The following is a 22,294-nucleotide window of genomic DNA, read 5'->3' as shown; positions in this document are numbered from 1 at the left end:
CTGCTGCACTACAGATTGAGCGCTGATTTAGCACTGGACTTTAACCTTCCTTCCTTCCCTATACTCACAGTGTAATAATTCACCTAAGATGGTCAGGAAGTATAAGTTGCCTGACTTATTTGGCCTACTGCCCTCTATCTGGAAGAAAGAATTACAGTGCCACCTGGCAACTGAAATCTTTTTTGACCCATACTCCACAATAAAATGTAGGTATATGCTTTTGCAGCCTCCACCCACCCCCCAACCCTGGATAATTCCAGTGCCCTCCCGGGGGCCAGTAAAGCTAACTTTGGGAAAACTGGTCAGAAGACTCCATTACTTCTTCCCTTAATCCATGGATCTCAGGCCAAAAAATCTTTTAAGAGATTCTTAGAGTGACACATGTAATTTGGGTTAGCTTCTTTTGTTTAAAGTAAATGGAAAGGAAATTCGAACTTTCTTAAGTGTTTTCTACCCTCCAATTCAAAAGCAGTTCTTTGTCTATTGCACCATATCCCACACTGATTCACAAAAGCCTGATTACTACAGTCACCTACCCAAGCAAGTGGGTTTCAGACATTTTTGTACTGCATCATGACCCAGTACTCACCCAGACACAGCCTAATGGAAATAACTTTTTAAATGCTGATCTGAATTGATTTTAAAGTTTACCTTATAGAATAGAGATCACAAGCTGGATAATATTAGTTAAGCCACTAGTTATTAATTTGTATGGTTGGAGTAGGGAGTCAAGGGCCTGAATGCCAGCTATAACAGAACACATCCAGCACTCATTGAATCACTTCCACTTCGCTTTTAAAGGGTCCCAGAATACAGCTGTCCTGCACTTCTTTTTTCAGTAGTTTAGACCCATGCTCCTAAAATGGTTCATTTTGCATTGTTTCCCAAGCCTGTCTGGGCCTTCTTGGCAATCATCAAGACAAATACAACATTATCTTTGTATATGTTCCCACTTTTTAGCCTTAACTTCACCTCAAACATTATTTTCAATTGTAAGGTCTGTGCTACTTCAACCCTTCTTTACAAATTAGGAAGTTGATGTGGATATGAGACAGCTCAGGTCTATCTGATTCCAAAATATATTAATACCAAAAAAATGCCCACTCCAGATTTAATCTTTCGTTCCTCGAACAAAGAATTTGTTTACCACATCTGTCAAAAAGATATTCAAAATAGGTTAAATTTAGCACCTAATTATTTGATCCCTCTTATGATCTGTTTTAAACAATGTTCTGGTTTTAATGTTTTCTGCTTTTCTATTGAGTTTTGTTTTTAATCGTTAAAAAACGACAATCCATACATCAATTGTGTAAAGCACATTTGTACATTCATTGCCCTCGTCATTCTCAAAACATTTGCTCTCCACTTAAGTCCCTGGCATCAGGTTCTCATTTTTCCTACCTCATGAGCCCTTGATAATTTATAAATTATTATTTTGTCATATTGAGGTTTTTATGTTTTACTTTGTTACTGTTGTTTTTAAATGTTTTTCTGCATATGAAATCCAGGATAGGTCAATCTATAGAGACAGTAACTGGATTAATGATTCATTGGTTCCAAGGGTGGTTGGGGAGAAATGGGGAGCTAATAACAATGAGTACAAGAACTAGGTCTAAAACTGACTGTGGTTATGATTCTACCACTTGTCTTGATGTGACTGAGCTACTGTATGATAGGAGAATTATATACCAGTAAAACTTACCAAAAAAGTTTTTTAAGACAGTCAAAGAAAATTCCCAGTACAAAAAGGTAAGCCAACTTTCTATATATTTGTATGACTTAATTAAAAAATGTTGCTGTATCTACTGTATAGTTCTAAAATGTACTAATTTCAGTCCTTAAGATTATATTCAAAATGGCATATACGAGGGGGTACCGATTAAAAAAAACCTGGATGTGATGTGAAGGGGCATAGTGCATTTGGCGTTCGTTCCACCAAGTCAGACTGTTAAGCAAGCTTTCTAATTAGAGGTTCTGAAACGGGCATAAAAGTGCAACAAAAAAGTCCTGATTTGTGGCAGATGGGACTGGTTTTGCCTCCACGACAATGTACCTGCTCACACAGCCATCTCAGTGTGACAGATTTTTGGTAAAAAAAGAAACAGCATGCCTCTCTTGTCCACACACAACTTACTTACCTGACCTCGCTTGCTCCATGTGACTTCTTTTTGTTTCCACGAATGAAGAGGAACATGAAAGGTCAGTGATTTAACGAAGTAGAAAAGGTGAAGAAAAAAAACGAGGGAGGTGCTGTCAGCCATTCAAACAGATGAGTTTGAAAAATGTTTCCAAGAATGGAATTGCAGATTTGACAAGTGTATTAACTATAATGGAGGGTACTTTGAAGGTGATAAAGGTGGTTTTGTAAAAAAATTTTAAACATAGCTTTGAAAAAAAATTCCATTTTGAGGGACACTCCCTCGTATGCACTTATTTGGGGAAATAACTTTTATCAGAATTCAAAAGGATCCTTTATCCAAAAAAACTGGTTGATTAATCTATTAATTCTTTATACTAACAATACCTAACCCAAAGAAATGGCTCAGGAAGTTGTATGTTGTTAACAGAAGTAAAAAAATAATTTGCCACGTTAGCGAAAACAAACATCCTATCCTTTTCTTAGCTTTACTTTGAAAAACTTTCCCTACTTTTAACTCCATATTTATTGATAAAAGAGAGCTTCGAACCAGTTCTACTTGGATCAATCATGGCTGATGAAGCGAAACCGGAAAAAGACCAAATCTGCAAAATATAGTTGTGTACCAGACTCACAGGTGGAACAGAAAAAATTATGGATTGAAACTATAGCAACCCAATCTCTTGACTGGCAGTCAGAAGTATCACTGCCCCAACACAAAGATGGCAGGAGGTCAAGCAACAGCTGTGAATGTCTGTCTCTTGCCGGTCCTAAGGGCCTTACTATATATACTATGCTTCTTCTGAATCTGCTTTTCTAGTGCTTTGGCCTATAATCTGTCCCATTCTGGTACACCAATCTGTCCTGGCTTCATTCTATCAGCCATGGTTGAAGTAATCCAAACTGGTTTGAAGCCCTGTTCTCAAGGCCAGTGTATTTTAGAAAGCCTTCCAAAACCAATAGTAATATACTTTTGTTTCACACCTCAGCAGCACATGTACTAAAATGGATTAATGCTCATCTCCTTTTAAAATTATACACAAGCATCATGTGATAGGTAGGCTTATTGTGCCAACCTGCCCAATGATCACACGTGGGATTAATTGAAGAGCAGAGATAAACTGCTCAGCAAGCCTCACCTGTCTTGTCTCTTCCTTTGATCGTAAGACCAGTGTGTGGCTGCCTTAGCTTGTTCTCTGACTCAATTTACAAGCTACACTACCTGTGGGTGTTGCTGTTACTTTGAGGTTCCTTCAAGACCTGCTTCGCCACTCTACCGGAGTATACATTGCTTGAGCTGGGGACTGTCCAACCCTGTTATCTGACTGACTGTTGGTAACCTGCCTTGCTTTTTGCTGCCTGTGCCCGGATAGACTGAATTGCTCTACAGAGGACTTAGCTGTCTCTACTTCCTGGTGGTCCTCAAAACTAGGACTGCCAGTGTATTAGCTGTCTCACAGAAGTGAGTTTCACTGAGTCACTTGTACTGCTCTTATAGATTGTTTATTTCTTATGTTATGATTTATACCTATCTATATAAATATATATAAAATTATAAGTGTCCTGGTTTGGTTTCTCTAGAGACCCGTCTTAACATACATCACTAGATTGTGAAAGCCTATCATCCGCTGATCCGTGCATCCCTAGGACTTACAGTGCCTAAATAAGGGACCCAACATCTTAGACCCTACTAAAATTTACTTACTAGCAAATGGTGTCAAAAGGTCTACTCATTTTCCACCAATTATTAGTAAATGGAATGGAACTTAAATGTTCCAAACTGTATAAGTTGCTATAATTAGAATGAAAGAAGTGGATTTTCCTTGTTTTTTTTTTAAATTGCATTGATAAACACTATTTTCCATGATCATTCTTAGATTTAACCATTCTTCCCAAATGCTTAGTCATAATAGTAATTGGTAAAGACTGTCAATTGTGTTCCTGATACTCAGAAGCCAATCAGAGAACTGTGACAATGCAGCATAATGGCAATGAGGGCAAGAGCCCTGAGGACAGACAAGGATCAAGGTGGGCCACTTCCCAGTTATTACACCCCTTGGTCCTCAGTTTTCCCACCGGTAGCTGAGAAATAATAGTTCCTACCGCACAAGGTAAAAACTGACACACAGCAAGCCCAGTGCTTAGTCATTATTTCTACTAGCTGAAGTTTAACAGATAATGGCAGAGCACACAATTTTATTCTTAATCTAATGCTCATCTTATCTTCCCTTCTGGAGCAACAATATGCAGAACAGACTGCAGTATGCAAGATACTCACTAGTTTCTTTGCCTCTAGCATACATTATGGTCTTCAGGGTTTTTTTTACACACAATGAACTCTCCTCATTCAGCTGCCAAAAGCTAAATTGTTAATTTCTTGCAAACATTTTTCTGTAATAATTAGCTTCCAAAATGGTTCAACACCCATTCTTACCATCAAGACGCTTACTAATCTGCTCCTTTGCAAGTCGAATGGGCCAGCACTTCCTCACTGTTTCAGCAACTGAAGTTCTTTCGTTTTTCTCTCCAATATTGGAACCAACATTCTTCAAATCTGCATTCTCCAACTGTTCGGTCATACTTTCAATGTTCCTAGTAGAAAGCTGTACTTCCTGTGATTTTTCTTCCATATATTCTTTTGATTCTGACACATTTGAATCAGTATTACTCTTAGTTGGGTCTAAAAGTGTGACAATCACTGAAGAATCTGGTGGTGAAGTTCTTTCTGGTGAACTTGAGTCTTCTGAAATATTAAGAGGTGTGGGTGGCAATTCTGACAACTGAACCAACTCCCTTTGTGTTCGTGGAGGTTTTTCAGTAACTTCAGAAAGTTTTACCGGGTTGCAACAAAGTTTGGCATATTCACCACCTAGCCTATGACACAATTCATTAATTATGACATCACAGTCTCCAAGAAGCTCTACATCAAAATGCAAATGCGGCAAAGGTTCCCTATTAATTAATATCTGAGGCACATCATGGGGTATGGAACCTAAAAACGAGGGAAAAGGAGCTGTTAGAAAAAGGGTAACGAAGCTGTGTTAGTCTAGGTAAAAATTAATTAGGGTCCTGGTTTTGTTTCTCTAGGGAACCCTGTTTAACATAAAGCAATCTAATCAAGTAACAACAAATGTGCAAAAATTTAACATAGACTTTCATAAGAACCCAGAACCAAGTATCAAAAGAAACTCTCCATACTTAATCAAGGCATTAAGCTTACCTAGTAAGCAAGTGAGCATTTAAATCATCTTTTATGAAATTTTAGTGTCTGTCCTATCACCTGATAAACATTTTTCCATTTTGTATCTAAATTTCATCATTTATATAATGGGGATAATAATAGCAGTACTTTTTCCACCTGGTTGCAATAATTCGGGTCAAATCAGCATTATTCTCATTCTAATGAAGTAGCTCCTGCTGTAACCAATAAAAATACACACTGTTGATTCAGACTCATAGTGGCCCTGTAAGACAGAGTAAAACTTCTCCATAATCCTTCCAAGATTGCAAATCTTTACAGGTGCAGAGATCCTCATTTTTCTCCCCTAGAGTACCTGGTGGGGCTAAGTTGATAACCATGAGGTTAGTGGCCCAATGCTTAGCCCAATGCACCACAGGACTCCTTCCTGCATGTTCCTGCACCATCTTCACAATTGTCATCCTTTGAATCCACTGTTGCAAACACTATGTTAATCCGTCTCTACTTCATGGCACAGAGGATAAAAATACACATCTATTCTAGCTATAGGAGCCCTAGTAGTCTACTGGTTATGCTTTGGGTTGCTAATCCAACAGTCAGTAATTTGCAAGCACGAGCTGCTCCTTGGGAGAAGGTTCTACTCCCTATTTGCTGGTGTGGGAATCTAGTATTGATTAGGGGTTGGATATTCTCTTTCCTTCCTCGCTTTGGAGAACATATCTGCTAAATAGTCCCTATTTTCCTCTTCCTAGTTTTTACATTAGCAGAAGAGTAAAACGAAGTGTGGAAGCAGCTGTTAAAAAAATGTTCTTTTAAAAAAAAAAGGACCTTAAATTGTATTTGGACCTTTTTATAGACACACTTGAGGGTAATCCAAATCTACAGACCATCACTATGGCATGGGATGGCTGTTATTCCTATAAGAATGTACCAATCACTTTGAGCCTCTAAACACCACCCTTTTTGTAAGTACATTACTCATGTATCATCTATTCATTTGAACTTATGAAACCTGAAATCAAGTAAGGTTGAAAGATGAACAACTCCTTCCTAGGAATACAATCTGCTAAAATGCGTTCAACTTTTGTGTGGCTATTAATGAATTCACTAAAATTGAAAGTATATAGGTCAAGGAGTGTTTCATAACTAGCTCCTATCACATTAAAAATATAAAATGAACTGTTTACTTTTCATGTAAATTAGACTCTATCACTTAACTTAAATATTCTCCCAGCCCCAAGGTTAAGAAGGACAATGCCAACTAAAAATTAAAACTAAGCTCTTCATAACTCTAACCCAAAGCAGGAAAAGATTACCGGAGTCTATTATAATTAGTAATTATTAATATATCAGAGTGTATAAATTCTTTCACAACGCATGGCATGTAAGACAGAAACATTCTCCAAACACTATCACCAACTTACTTGGAATCAGTGCTACTGGTCTTACTTTCAGGGAAGACCCAATAACAATGAGGAGATCAACTTCATCTTTGTCATACTTCATGGCTCTATGAAACTGTTCTGGTAAATTCTCACCAAAAAAGACAATCTCTGGTTTCATGATAGCAAGTGGTTCATCAGCTGGGCACCTAGGACATCGAGGAACCACCTGCATTTTATGTTCCAGATTTTGAAGGGGAAAGAGAAAAAGAGAAAGCCCAAATTGATTTAGTCAACACTTCCACATTTCCCAAGAATTCATTTCCAATTATCAAAGAAAACACAATCAGAAAAGTTAAATAGGTAAACCAAAAGAAATCCAACTCACTGCCATGGTGTCAATGCCAGCCCATAGCAACCCTATAGAACTGCCCCTGTGGGTCCAAAGACTATACGTGACTATAACTCCATTTAAAAACATCTATCACATCATTCCAGTTCAATCATATCCAGCAGAATTGTACAATTGCTACTACAATCAGTTTCCAAACATTGTTTTTCTACATGGACTCCTTGACATCTCCCCTTCACCTCTCTCCACCAGTTAACACCGCCCTCCAAAACCCTTAGTCTACTTGCTGTCTCTATAGGTTCATCAATCCCGGGGTTCATATATGACCTCCAATGACATAACACCTCTACGATAACACTCTAATATGGACAAGCAAAAACCAATCAGAACAGTACAAACCAAAGATACCCAATTTGGGAGACCAGATGAGGTCCACTATTCATTGTAAGGGGGGAATCTATTGACAGGACTATAACTATTTGCGGGAGTAGAAATCGCCGTCTTTTTCCAGAGAAGGAGCTGGCAGTTTCGAACTACTGGCTTTGTAGGTAGCAACCCAACAAGTAACTATTATACAACCAGGTTGCCACATAGGTAAATAGGGAAAATTAGATATAATCTAAAGATTAGTTAATAAATTATAGGTATCATACAATGAAATACTATGCCACTGTTTAAGTTCTGTATAAAACTAGTACAGCTGATATTCTAAAGTCCCTAATATAGTAGGAGGAAGGTTTTCCATACATAAATATAGGAAAATGTTTATGGGAAAAAAACTTTCTTTAAATTGTCCTTGTGTTCCTAGGTAAAAGGTGTACAGCTGGTCTTAACTTCAATGAGAATCAGTACTTTACAAATAAGTTGAAAAATACAATTATTTCATTTTAACATACTAACCTTCCTTATAATTACATATAATTACATATGCATGCAGGTAAGTATAATGACTTGGTTTTTAACCTATTTTTAGTTACCCAAAGGGGCTCCAAACAATTCATGAAAAAAAAATTAAGTGGAACTTTTCCACAAACTATTTGAAGTCCCCTGTTCTTCCAGAGGCGCCCTGGTGGCACAAGTGGTTATGGGTTGTGCTGCTGACCACAAGGTCAGTAGTTCAAAACCACCAGCTGCTCTGTGGTAGAAGACAAAGCATTCTACTCCCATCAAGAGTTACAGTCTCAGAAACCCAGGGTAGAAGGGGACGTTCTACCCTGTCCGTCCAATAGGGTTGCTATGAGTCAGTTAGAATCAACTTGATGGCAGTGAGTTTGCTTTTGGTTTGGTTGTATCTTCCTATATGTTTTCAGTGAACATTTAATTCCTTAAAGCAGTCACACAACTAATTTAAAATTCTAATCTAACAGGCACTAAAAGAGTAAAGTAAAAAAAAGAGCCAAAATGACAACACTTTTGCTTATGTGACTGCTTTCTGTGTTCAGTCTTGGAGAGTAAGAAAGCAATTATAGCATTTTGAGAGAGATTACTTTGGAGCAATGATTTCTAGTTAGGTATTAAAAAATTCAGGTGTATTTTACTGGAATTCCTAATACTAATAACTTTCTTCGTGGGTTTTTCTACATCACAAAAACATCTTTACTCCCTAAAAGAGTAGATCAGAGTAGACATAATGGTTAAAAATATAGGTGATAAATTTACCTGATTAAAAATATCCCCTCGTACAGCTTCACAGTCAACTTTATATTTACAAATCAGGCAAGATGCTGTTGCAAAGGATCCTGAAAACCACCAATATATATTTGCTTTATTAGAGAAGTCAGTTTCATTTCTTAAACATACCAAATATGTTTAAGACTATAATACAAACTTTGACACCAGGAGAGCTTCATGGTTTAGAGAGACAACTACTACGAGAGTCAAGAGGGTGATGTAAAAAACAAAAATCCCACAAATAAAGAACCAAATCACGAACTGCTGAGACAGAAGATAATGATGCTGCTCTTAAAAATTCAACTCCTTTGTTCAACAGTTGTGGTTAAGGAACACTTTTAGATATTTAAGAAAATTGCTAATAAACTATTCATACTCTAGATTGAAATGCTTCTCTATTTTTAAATTCGATCACATCTAAATTACAAAGGTGTACCTCCCAAAAAACCAGAGTTATGCTGGGCAGTGTTCATAGTACACATTTTTCCTGCTAGGTGAGCATCAATCAACTTGCTCAGAGTTTGTGCATTAGTGGCGTTGCATTGGAAGGTTCTCTATGGGTCAGTGAAATTTTTGTAAAAGCAGTTTCATTCCAACCTCAGTTTTTGTGATGGGTGATTTAAAGAGAACAGCATGTGGCTGTGAAATTGTTTCCCACTCGGGAAACATTCCACAGAAACTGTTGTGATGTTGAACACAGCTTATAAGAACAACACTATGGAAAAAACTCAAGTGTATGAGTGGTTTTCTCATTTCAAAAATGGTGAAATGTCAATTGATAATAAACCTTGTCCTTGACATTCATCAAACAGAGGAAAATGTCGACTTATAGTACATTTAGAGTTCGTTCCAGCAGGTCAAACTGTTAATCGAGCTTTCTATTTAGAGGTTCTGAAAAGATGGTATGAACAGCGTGTGACAAAAAGGCCTGATATGTGGTAGACAGGGGACTGGTCTGCCACTAGAACAATGCACCTGTTCATGCAGCCATCTCAGTATGCCAGTTTTTGGCAAAAAATAGCATGTCTTTCTTGCCCTGAGCACCGTACTCATCTGACCTCACTCCATACAACTTTGTTTCCGTGAATGAAGAAAGACATGAAAGGACAGCGATTTAACATGTAGGAGAGGTGAAGAAAAAAACGACGTGCTGTCAGCCATCCAAAACAATGAGTTTGAAAAATGTTTCCAAGAAGGGAATCACATTTGACAAATGTATTACATGTAACAGAGTACGTTGAAGGTGATAAGGTTGGGACCAATAACGAGATTAGCGATACCAGGAGGGTAAGGGGGAAGACGGGAGAAACAGGGAACCCATCACAATGATCTATATATAACCTACTCCCTGAGGGACGGGCAACAGAAAAGTGGGTGAAGGACAATGTAAGACGTGAAAAAATAATAATTTATAAATTATCGAGGGTGAGGAAGGAAGGGGGTGGGGGAGGGAGGGGAAAAAATGAGGAGCTGATACCAAGGGCTCAAATAGGAAGCAAATGTTTTGAGAATGATGATGGCAACAAATGTATAAATGTGCTTGACACGATGGATTTATGGATTATGGTAAGAGTTCTACGAGCCCCCAATAAAATGATTTTTTTTAATGTAAATACATAGCTTTGGGAGGGGGGAAATCCAGTTTTGTTTGGGTACTCCCTCATATATAGTTTCTTTGGTTTTATAAACTGAAGATGTCCTGTTTTTTCATACGTAACCAGTATCAGAAAAATTTATTTAAAAGAATTTAATGGCATGTCATTGGAATCCCTCTTGACATTATAAAGTATATTAGTACTTGATATTTCATACAATTAAGTATCAAAACCTAGATTTCTTATTTCATTTTTTTGCATTTTCCTTTTCTTAGGTTATCTGCTGTTAATCAGGTGATGTGATCAAATAATACTGCTGCATTTCTAGTCTTGTAGTCCTGGATGGCAGGCACCTTCCATAAACATACTTTTTCTTATAAAATTAATAAAATAAATAACAAGAAACAATTCTAAAGTTTACTGACCATGACACTGAATTATCCTTTGAATTCCTGCAACCTGCTCCAGTGTGTCTATGTTCTGAGTATAGTTGCGAAGTAGTTTTCCTTCTTTATCTGACAAAGCTATAAATTTGTGACAGAGAGATGGCTGGAACTGTCCGGGATATATTTCCTGTGTAAGACAAAAGTAAAAATAAAATGTTTACATTAAAGAAATAAATGAATGTAAATTGCATGTTAAGCATTTAGTGAGCCAATAAAATTCCCAATGATAATCACTCATGTATAAATTATTTTTAAAACTGTAATAATATAAGCATTTTATAAACATCTAGATGGATGCAGCAGGTTTGTACAGAAGAAATGTTCCTCTCTCATGTATAAAACTCAGCTAGTGAACTTGGCCCCTTGAAGAAATGGATTATCGTCTATTCATAAGTAACCCTAACATGGTAATATGCACTTTAAGTCAGAAGTACACACGTCAAGCGTTATCGAACTTTATTTAGCTGGCTGCAAATTCTTTTTTCTTTTTTTTGGTTAATTCTTTGTTTTTTAAATGGGAACATGGAAACTCAAATCATAGATATTAGAGACTTAAAGTTAAGACACTGTCACAACATAGGAATATTAAAAAAAAATTTTGAGTCATCATTCACTGTAAATATCAACCTGATGGAAGTTCAAAGCTGAAGTTTTAATTCCTTACCAAAATGGTTTTCCTTCCACTGCACAGGCACATACTGGTATAGCATAGTTGCTCATGAATGCTGAGTTGCTGGATTTTGTGTGTGTGTTTTCCCCCCAAATAATGCTTCAATGTTGTTTCTTCTTTAAAAACTAAGAATTCAGATATACACATGGCAAAAAGATCAGAGAAAAAGTATCAATTTTGATTCTCTCAACTTTTGACAGTGTTCTTTTATTAAATTTCATTTATTAAGTGACTATGGCAAAGGAAGTTTCTTCTCTACTTTTTTATTTAAAGTAGCACTGCTATCTACTTACTTCCTTACCATTTATGACATGTTCTATGCTATTAAAATGCCAGCAAAAAACTAGATACAACCATTATGTCCATTAAGAAGGGACTGACTGGTTGTATAAATATGGTACCATCCATAATAGAATATGCAGCCACTAAAAAGTATGGGGGATATTTGGATGCACTGACCTGGAAATACAAGTTAATCATCTGTGTACAGGTTTGTCTTTGTTATTAAAAACTGAAATTATATGCACATGCATATAGTTATGTTCACAAGTAAATCAAAGTAAAAGAGACAAACAGCTATAAACAGAGATGAGGGAACTTTCACTTCTGATATTATACCAAAAAAAAAAAAAATCTGAGCAATACATGCTCTCACTATGTAATATTTTTAATTTTTTTAAAAAGTCCTTTTTATCGACCTCTCAGGAAGATGCTTTTGGTAAAATATTAAATAAGCAAATCCCAGATACATTTCAAAGGCAACTTTACAATTTAAGAAATAGTTCATATAGGAAGAAGTAACCATAAAGAGCTTCTACAAAGCCAGTGCTTACAGAAAACAAAGTTACAGGAGATGAATCACTCCTACGATATGTCTAATTATATTAGATTACTTGGTTTGTGCTAGGAAACCCTGGTGGCATAGGGGGGGGTTACACAATGAGCTGCTTACCACAAAGTCAGAAGTTTGAAACCACCTGCCACTCCTCAGGAAAAAGATAAAAGCTTTCTACTCCCATGGAGTGATAATCTCAGAAACGCAACAAGGGCATTTTAACGTGACTCGATGCAGGGAGTTTGGGTTTTGGTTTGGATTGGTGCTTTACTGACTATTGCATTACTTTGGAATGCTTTGTTCTCAGTGAGAGGAGCAGGTCAGAAGCACAAAGATGTGTGCGACACTAGTCAGCTCTATACTTGTTTCCCACAAGTCAAACCACAAGTTTCAACCCTTAATGAAAACCAGAAGCCAAGTCTTGTACTCAGGGATAATTTCTGAAAGTCTTTCTTTTGTTTTAAAGCTTACAATTTATGTGCTAGAACCTAAGTAATTGGAGTTTTAACTGTCTATTGTCTTTCAAATATAAAATGAACCTTGTCTGTTTTTTATTTAAATTCAGTGTTGAAAATTCTCTCAGGGTCTAAAACAATGAGGAAGAAAATTATCCTGGAAGGTCTTAATAGAAACCTAAAAATCAAAAGGCTGGGGATACAACTTCCAATAGAACATGGAGTAATTCTTCCATGCTGGAGCCATTATTTGTGGTAATAAGACACAATGCTTGCTAGCCAGTTCTGAACATAGGAAAGCCCTTTAAAAAAAAAAAAATCACATGAGACAGGCTGTCCTATTTTAGTCACAGAATCTTCATAACTCACAAGTGGGCAAAGACTAGGTTTCAATGGCCTAGGAAACGCGTCATCTTGTTTCTAAACTCAACTGTGTCCAGAAAAACACAAACCACCCAGGAATGAACTACAGGCAACCAGTGAGGTAAAAAACCTAAGCCTTAGAATTGTCTGCCACAGTCAGCTTTCATGTCGAAAGCAAAGCTTTCCTCTGGAGATGGAATAGCTTCCTGAGATTTCTAATAATGTGACAGGGATGGTACTGTAGTTCTCAAAACTCACAAGTTTTGGAGCTGCCACTGTTTATGGCTATTCACCCTCCTCCTACACAGCAGAGTAAGGCCTTAACTCATCTTACTTTTACCCCCAGAGGAGGGGTAAAAGTCATCTAAACTGTCCATGCTGCCAAAAGAGAAGTGAAACAGATCAAGATAATCACTTGTTTCTTATGTCCCACAAAACCACCACACTTCAATATACCACTCTTTCACTGCCTAATCAAACTTAATACTGACAAATATGTTAGTCACCTGAACAGAAATCCAATTGCATTTTCCAAAAAGTTTACTGCCCTTAGGAACCCAGGGGTTAGGCAAGCTTTTTCTGCACAGGATGAGACAGTAAATATTTTAGGCTTTGTAGGCCACATGATTTCTATCACATGACAGCATAAAAGCAGCCATTGACCATGTTCATATAAAATGTTACTTATGGACAATGACAGAATTTCATAGTGTCCATATGTCCTTAAATAGGATTCTTCTTTTGACTTTTCCCTCCAACCATTTTGAAGTGCATTCTTAGCTCATGGGTTATACAAATACAGGTAGGAGATTGCTTTTAAGACTGGACTCACAGTTTGCCAACTTCTTTATTAACCGAATTTCACTAGCCAAGCTATTTGTTATCACTTAATGAATTTTCAGCACACATTAGCCCTAACACATGCTCTCATCATAAAGCTGTCAACCAATATGAGGGCTGGATTTTTTTTTTAAGGGTTGCCAAGAAAAATAATATACAATAGACTTGATGTGGCTCTTAAAGAAGGCCACATTATTTACTATCTGGTTCTTTATAGAAAAAGTTTGTTTTGATTTTTATATTTTTAAAAAATTAAGTTGCCAAAAATCACAGGACCCTGGAAAGTAGCAGAGCTATCATTCAATGTCAGTTCTTTAATATGCCAGTAACACCTGGCTTAATTTTTGATCCCTTCACATCTCAAATCTTCTACTTTCTTTTAGACAACACCATTTCTATTTTAGTACTGTAAAACTAGATCATTAAACACACAGATGTGTTTTGCCTATCTCCAGGGACTTTTTTCTTTTTAAACTTATTAATTGGGAATGTGTGTATGTATGTGTGTGTGTGTGTATATATATATATATATCATTCCATGATTCAAGCATGTCAAGCAGAATTGTACAATTGCTATCACAATCAGTTTCCAAACATTCTTTTTATTCCTGGACTCCTTGACATCGTCTCCCTTTTATACCACACCTCTACCGCCACTGTACCCCTGCCACCCCCAAATCCTTATTCTACTTGCTGTCCCAATAGCTTCTCCAGGGACTTTAATTTCAATCTGCCACTAATAAAAAATTACAGAGTAATTTTTCCATGAACATTTTGAAGCCCCTCATATAGCCACAACATATAGACACTCCCCAAGTTACAATTAACTTACAGGCAACCACTTCTCTGTCCGGTTGTAGTATTGTGATACTAGAAGCTTTGTCACTGGTATTTCAAATGCCAGCCGGGTCACCTTAAGTTAACAGGTTTCAGCGGAGCTTCCAGAGTAACTCGGCTCCCCATTTTGAAGGAAGGAGTCGTAAAAACCTTATGCATAGCTTTGAATCAGATAACTTGCTCTCATTTACAAATAATCAAACCTACTCTTGCTTTCAACAAATTATCACTATCACCTCCACTTGTTGTTCATGCAGCTTTTTAGCTGAGAAGTCTTCTATTCTGTTCTTGCATCAGCCAAAAAAACCTCAAACCCACTGTCATTGAGTTGACTCCAATTCATACCAAATCCTAGAACTGCTTCTAAGTTTCTGAGACAATACATTTTTATGAGTCCAGCCTCATATTCCTCCCATGGAGTGGCCAGTGGATTTGAACTGCTGACCTTGTGGTTAGCAGTCTCACACTTGAACCCATGGCAGCACCAGGAGTCCTTTTTTGCACTACAACAACAAAACAACCAAACTCACTGCCATAGGATTGTTTCCAACTCAGTGTTCCTGCGGGAGAGTAGAACTGCCCCTGTGTGGTTGTTCTGAGACTGTGTAACTCTTTATGGGAATAGAAAGCCTTATCTTTCTCCTGTAGAGCAACAGTGGTCTTGAACTAATCTTGTAGTTAGCAGCTCAGTGTGTAACCACTAAGGCTAAATGAAAAAATGACTCACCTATACATTCCACTTAAAGACACAGTCAGGAATGGATCTCCTTCATAACTGGAGGACGACTTGTATAACAAACCACACAGAGGCAGTTATGGAGGGCTCCTAGACATAGTTAACAACCCATAGGATTGATTGTCAGGGTTAAAGGTTTGGAACTATAGCCTCAGTCGTCAACTGGTGAAATATAGTTCACAACGTTAAAGTTCTAAATAATAGGTTCCCAAATTTATTGGCCTACCATATATTTTCAGAAAATAATTACTCAGCACCCCCTTGGCAATTAACTTTTTTAAGTGCCCATAACACAAGATAAAATGGAGGTGTTTGCTTTTGCAGCCCACCAGAGAAACATTGCTCTATATCCTAGTTCAGTGAGTAAGATGTCTGGAGTCTTTTTTTTTTTTTTTTTAATTAAAAAAAATCATTTTATTGGGGGTTCATAGTTTTTTTTTAATCAATCATTTTATTAGAGGCTCATACAACTCTTATCACAATCCATACATACATCAATTGTGTAAAGCACATTTGTACATTCATTGCCCTTATCATTCTCAAAACATTTCCTCTCCACTTAAGCCCTTGGCATCAGGTCCTCATTTTACCCTCCATCCCCGCTCCCCCCCTCCCTCATGAGCCCTTGATAATTTATAAATTATTATTTTGTCATATCTTCCCTGTCCGACGTCTCCTTCACCCACTTTTCTGTTGTCCATCCCCCAGGGAGAAGGTCACATATAGTTCCTTGTAATCGGTTACCTTTCCAACCCACTCTCCCTCTATCCTCCCAGTATCGCCACTCACACCACTGGTCCTGAAGGGATCATCTGCCCTGGATTCCATGTTTCCAGTTCCTATCTGTACCAGTGTATATACTCTGGTCCAACCAGACTTGCAAGGTAGAATTCGGATCATGATCGTGGGGGTGGAGAGGAAGCATTTAGGAACCAGAGGAAAGTTGTATTTTTCATCATTGCTACATCGCACCCTGACTGGCTCGTCTCCTCCCTGAGAGCCCTCTGCAAGGGGATCTCCAGTGGCCTACTAATGGGCTTTGGGTCTCCACTCCACACTCCCCCCATCATTCCTATGGTAAGATTTTTTGTTCTGATGATGCCTTATACCTGATCCCTTCGACACCTCGTGGTTGCATAGGCTGGTGTGCTTCTTCCATGTGGGCTTTGTTGCTTCTGAGCTTGATGGCCACTTGATTACCTTCAAGCCTTTCAGACCCCAGACGCTATACTTTTTGATAGCCGGGCACCGTCAGCTTTCTTCGCCACATTTGCTTATGCACCCATTTGTCTTCAGTGATCCGTTCGATACCTCATGATCACACAGGCTGATATGTTGTTCCATGTGGGCTTTGTTGCTTCTGAGCTAGAGAGGTCTGGGGTCTTAAAAGCTTACCAACAGTGATCTAAGAAACAACTACTGGTTTCATATAGAGCAAAGGAGAACTAAAGGCTCTAAAGTCTCAAAGAAGAAACTAGTCCATAGGACTTACAGTCTATATAAGAAACCTCACTAGATGGTGCCCAGCCATCACTACTGACTTTCTCTCCAGGGACACAATAATAATTCCCATAGAGAACGGAAGAAAAATGCAGAATGAAACTCAAATTCCTATAAGAGGTAAGACTATTAGATCAGCAGGGACTATAAGAACTCTCAAAACTCATGCCCCAAGAAAATTTTTGAATATGAAATTCAAGCTAGAACGGGCTATCAAAGATCTTGTGGAAATATTCCATTATGTTCTAATTCCATTTTTTCTGTGAACTTTTGGAATTGAAGCCCCCTTGAATTTCTGTAAGTCACTATTTCAGTCAGGTAAAAGATGGGCTTATAAAATAAACCATAGCACCTAAGAGTGATGTGCTCCTTAAACAATTAATTACCTGAGACCAAATAGTCAACATTTGCCCAAAAGTAAAGATGAGATGACAAGTAAGGAAAGGAAGATACATCAATGGAAGCAGAACAAACAGTGAAATTAATGAGATTCTGACCAGTTGGAAAACTCGCAACAAACTGAAAAGAATTTGCCTAAAAATTATTAAATGGAAAGCAATTTGCTACGTAAACTTTCATAACAAAAAATACATAATGTTCTCTCAGTTAAAAACACAATGTTCTCACAATACGTATGAAAAATAAAAATATCCCAACTGGATAAAATTGGCAAAGAACAAACAATTCAATTCAAAGACAGCCAGCCACATGACTAAATACAGTCACCTACACTAGTAAAAAAAAAACAGAACAATAACACAACCATGAAGAGATGCTTATTTTTCACCTGACAAGTTGATAGTTTCAAAAGTATGTTAAAAACAACCTAGATAGCCATCATTTGGGGACTGGTTAAGCACTGAAGTATTTTTTAAAAACTAAGTATATATTAGTTACATGCCATTATGAAACTAAGAATATTAAATGGAGAAAAAAAACCAAAGTAGCAAGAAGAGTATGTATGATTCTACTAATCATTTTTTTGGGGGGGGTGGTAAGTATGGTTAAAATCTGACACAACCTTAAGCACACACAAAAACAGGTATACTCAAGTTTCTTGTTCTGGAAGGGTACTCAAGAAACCCGTTTACCCACATTACCTCTGGAGAGCATAGAGGCAGGAAAGATTAAAAAGGGAGATGCAGATTTTATGTGTTTTGAATTATTTGATTTTGTTAAGTCTGTCTGTCTCTGACACACACCATATATTTTTAGTGCTAATCATGGGTTCTGCTAGGGTGTTTTTGTGTTGTGGTAATTGAGAAATGCCATTGGAGCCGTGCCTGACCTCCTCTGGCTAAAGGGGAAAGGAGAATCCAACTCCTCATCTGCTCAAGGATAGGTTCTATGAGGCAGAGACCAGTCATGCCTCACCTTCCCTCCTCCTTACCCTCGTTCTTACACCAACCATCCCTCCCACCCCCAAGGAACTCTTAATTTGCTGCTGGGTTTAATAATCCATTGCAATGGACCCACAGGCCACACTCACAATTATGGATTTTTTTTAAGAGAAGTTAACAGATTACAACAAATCAAGATCAGAAAACATTATATGGATACAGATATTTTGTCCATAGCACTACATTTTCTGAGCTACACCAGCAGGCTATCTTTCTCTGGTCCCTTAACCTCTGCCCTGCTTGGTCCAGAGTTACAAAGCTCCTCCAGCACTAATAAATTCCAAATGAGCACCTCAATTCCAAGCCAGTCTCTGCCCTGTTTTCATGGTCTCAGTGTCCAACTGAGGTCTCTGGAGCCTCTCCCATTTCAAGCAGAGGTCTAGAAAGTGCTCCACTAGTGGCTGGGTCGTCTTTCTTGGCAAACCTGGAATTCTCTGATCTTGCCTGAGATGGCTTAGTGCAGTGGTTCACAACCTTCCTAATGCCGTGGCTCTTTAATACAGTTCCTCATGTTGTGGTGGCCCCCAACCATAAAATTATTTTCGTTGCTACTTCATAACTAATTTTACTACTGTTAGGAATCATGATGTCAATATCTGATATGCAGGATGTTTTAACTATTACAAATTGAACATAATTAAACTTAAAGCACAGTGATTAATCACAAAGCAATATGGAATTATATATTGTGAAATATTTGTGTTTTCCAATGATCTTAGGCAACCCCTGTGAAAGGGTCATTCGACCCCCAAAGGGGTTACAACCCACAAGTTGAAAACCGCAGGCTAGTGGAATGGCAAAACTAACCAATCCCAAATTCAACTCCTCTATTATACCTTTTTTGCACAATCCCTCCCAAACATTTGGTGAAAATTATAACTATGGATACAAGAGTCATACCAAGCAATTTCACTTCCCTGAAAGAGGCTGGTAGGGCACCAAGGATACACCTTTACAACAGCATATTCTAGTTCAATGTTTTCAAGGTGGCAGTAAGGCAAAACTTAAGTAAACGTTCCTTAATCAACCAGCCAGGAACATACAGTACATATTTAAGTATAAGCTGACCTGAATATCAGCCACGGCACCTAATTTTACCACAAAAACTGGATTAAAAATATGCTGGGGTGTTTGCTTCGGCAGCACATATACTAAAATTGGAACAATACAGAGAAAATTTGCATGGCCCCTGCGCGATGACACACAAATTCATGAAGCTTCCATATAAAAAAAAAAAAATATATATATATATATATATATATATATATGCTGGGAAAACTCGGCTTATACATAAGTATATACAGATTAGAAACTGAGTACAAATACAACAATATTTACATGGACCCCATCCTCCATTTTTAGGGGTACTATCCTCTATCTTTAAAGTTTCTCCTGTTATTATTTGTTAGATCCAAATTACCTCATATTATCTCTCCTATATTCTCTAATAGTTTTCTGTAATACTTAACTAGGAGTTTTCATCAGTTCCCACTGTGAAAATTTAAATATTTGACAAAAAATATATGAATAGCAATTATAAGGTTAGTTTATTGAGCTCTGACCATAGGGAAACTGTTAACTCGTTATGGGAGTAAAGAGCCCAGTTTTCTCCCTCAGAGAAGCTGCTGGTTTTGAACAGTTAGCAGCCTAACAAGCAACCATTATACCACCAGAGCTCCTTTATTTCAACTGTTACCATGTCTCAAGTGTTTTTCTTTTTTTTCTATTTTCCACTGTGAATTGAGTGAAAATCTACAGAAAATTCAGCCCTGCAATCATGTCTCAGAAACCCTGACTCCTCTCAAACGCAGTCCCCACAATGGAAATCACTTATCCCATTTCTTCCCTGTGCTTCCTGTTTCTATTCCTCCCCTTCTGAACTCTGTCTTTGAATCAATGCTGCCCTTCTGTTATCAAGTGGTTGATATCAGATGGTGTGCACACCTACCAGTATTGTTATTTGCCTGTATACACCTGTCCCTTGCTTGGGTGAAAACTGAGTCATGGAAGTGAGTTCGTTTCCAGACGTGAAGGGCTACCCAGGCCACAGTCTGAAGGTTCCAGCAGCCCTGTTCAGCCAGTGAAAAGACTGCTCTGATTTTTCACATGTCAAAATACATAGAAAGTTGCTTGAAGAAAAATTCAAAAACCAAATAAACTCACATTATCAAGTCAATTCCAACTAATAGCAACACTATAGTGTTTCCAGTGCTATAAATCTTTACAGGAGCAAAGAGTCTCATTTTTCTCATCCAGAGTAGCTGGATTTAAATCATCAACCTGATACTTAGCCCATATCACCACCAGAGCTCTAAAAGTTTAGAGTCTACCTATTCATAGGTTAACAAAAAAGCTATGATTCTAACTTTGTGAATGAGTGTTATTGAAAGTTTTGCCTTATCACCAACCCCTATTGTTTGCATAGCTGTCTAGTCGCATAGTTTAATCTGTACAAAGTCAACAATCCATGTATTGAGGTTTGAAAAGCCAACCTACCTATACTTGTACAACTTCCTTTCTCAACATTATTTTAACTTCTATACCAATGGCTGAATTAATGACACATTATCAATAGAATTATCTTATGTCCCAATACTAAGGACAAATGGCTGGGAGGTAGTGTAATCTGAACTCCCCGCAGTGAAGCAAACCAAGAAGGGAACATAACAGATCAGCAACCAGAGCAAAGCAAAGCCACAAAGTCCCTAAAGAGTTCAGGCTAGGAGGGACAGCTCCCAGAATTCCCCCATGACCAGTGGGGACACAGTCATAAAGGTCAGCAGATAGACCTGGAACGATGTATGTTTTTTTCTTGTCTTTTTTCAATCTTTTGTTTTCTTTTTGTTCCATCTATGTTGGTTAGCCTACTTTTATAAGATAGGCATGGGAAGCAAGCTTAAGGAGAGCAATGGAACCAACAGTCCCAGAGGTACTTGGGGGAAGAAGGTGGAGGGAGAAGGGTGCAGTGAGCAAACACCACCACAAACGGGAATAACTAGGGAATTAAAAACAAGGAGGACATAGAGATCCTGGGGGTGTTGGAGCAACAGCAATCTAGCTGAAAGGAAGTACTAAGAGGCGAGAAAGTTGGGCAAGCATGATGGTGGGGCAGGAGGAAGGTAATAGGAAATAGGAACGATCTAGGAAGCAAAACTATGGATAAGTAAAAGCATAGGTGTATACATATGTAAACACATTAATCCATAAAAAGAGGTATTGGCCTATGTAAATATATTTATACGGTAATACACTCAAGTAGTGGACTTTGGGCCTTTGCTCATATCCTCCCACAATACAAGAACACTTTTGCTCTAACAAACTGATATCCTGTGATTCTCATCCTCCCGGAATAATCACTGAAGACAAAATGGGTGCATAAGCAAATGTGGTAAAGAACGCTGATGGTGCCCAGCTATCAAAAGATACAGCGACTGGGGTCTAAAAGGCTTGAAGTTAAACAAGCGGCCATCCAACAGTGAAGTCCACATGGAAAAGAAGCATCTCAGCTTCTTGAGGTGTCATCGGGACCAGCTAACAGGCATCAGAAGACGCATAACAAATAAACAAAAACATATTGTTGAGAACAAGGAGGTTCAGAGCAAAGACTCAAAGCCCATATGTAGACAACGGGAAATCCTCACCCCAGAAGGGACACAGGAAGGAATGCATGAACCAGGGAGCAGCAAAGCACTGATGAAATACACAATATTCCTCTGGTTCCTTGAGGCTTCCTCATCCCCCACTATCATGACCCCAGTGCTGTCTCTCACTTCGGCCTAGACCAGAGCATATACACAGGTATAAATAAGATATAGAGCTCATGACACACAACATCCAGGAACAGAAATGGGAATAGCGATATTGGAAGGGGAAGGG

General features: G+C 38.0%; 1 protein-coding gene and 1 non-coding gene across 2 annotated transcripts in view; one reads left to right on the top strand and one right to left on the bottom strand.

Annotated features, from left to right (window-relative positions):
* The window catches only part of SIRT1 (sirtuin 1), a 36,062-nt gene that overhangs the window by 2,637 nt on the left and 11,131 nt on the right, over nt 1-22,294 (bottom strand). Inside the window, exons 5-8 of the mRNA XM_004701124.2 lie at nt 10,762-10,909; nt 8,730-8,809; nt 6,761-6,947; nt 4,572-5,129 (exon numbers count right to left, since the gene is read on the bottom strand). Coding sequence (XP_004701181.2) covers nt 4,572-5,129; nt 6,761-6,947; nt 8,730-8,809; nt 10,762-10,909 — 973 coding nt within the window. The remainder of the gene's footprint in view (nt 1-4,571; nt 5,130-6,760; nt 6,948-8,729; nt 8,810-10,761; nt 10,910-22,294) is intronic.
* On the top strand, nt 19,546-19,649 carry LOC115869992. Its single transcript, XR_004046466.1, has one exon. It is a non-coding gene; the product is annotated as a U6 spliceosomal RNA (small nuclear RNA).

The sequence above is a fragment of the Echinops telfairi genome, unplaced genomic scaffold (genome assembly GCF_000313985.2).
Source record: "Echinops telfairi isolate 266 unplaced genomic scaffold, ASM31398v2 ScPeMD7_70;HRSCAF=299, whole genome shotgun sequence".
NCBI classification, from domain to species: Eukaryota; Metazoa; Chordata; class Mammalia; order Afrosoricida; family Tenrecidae; genus Echinops; species Echinops telfairi.
This window is presented reverse-complemented; position numbering and strand designations above follow the sequence as displayed.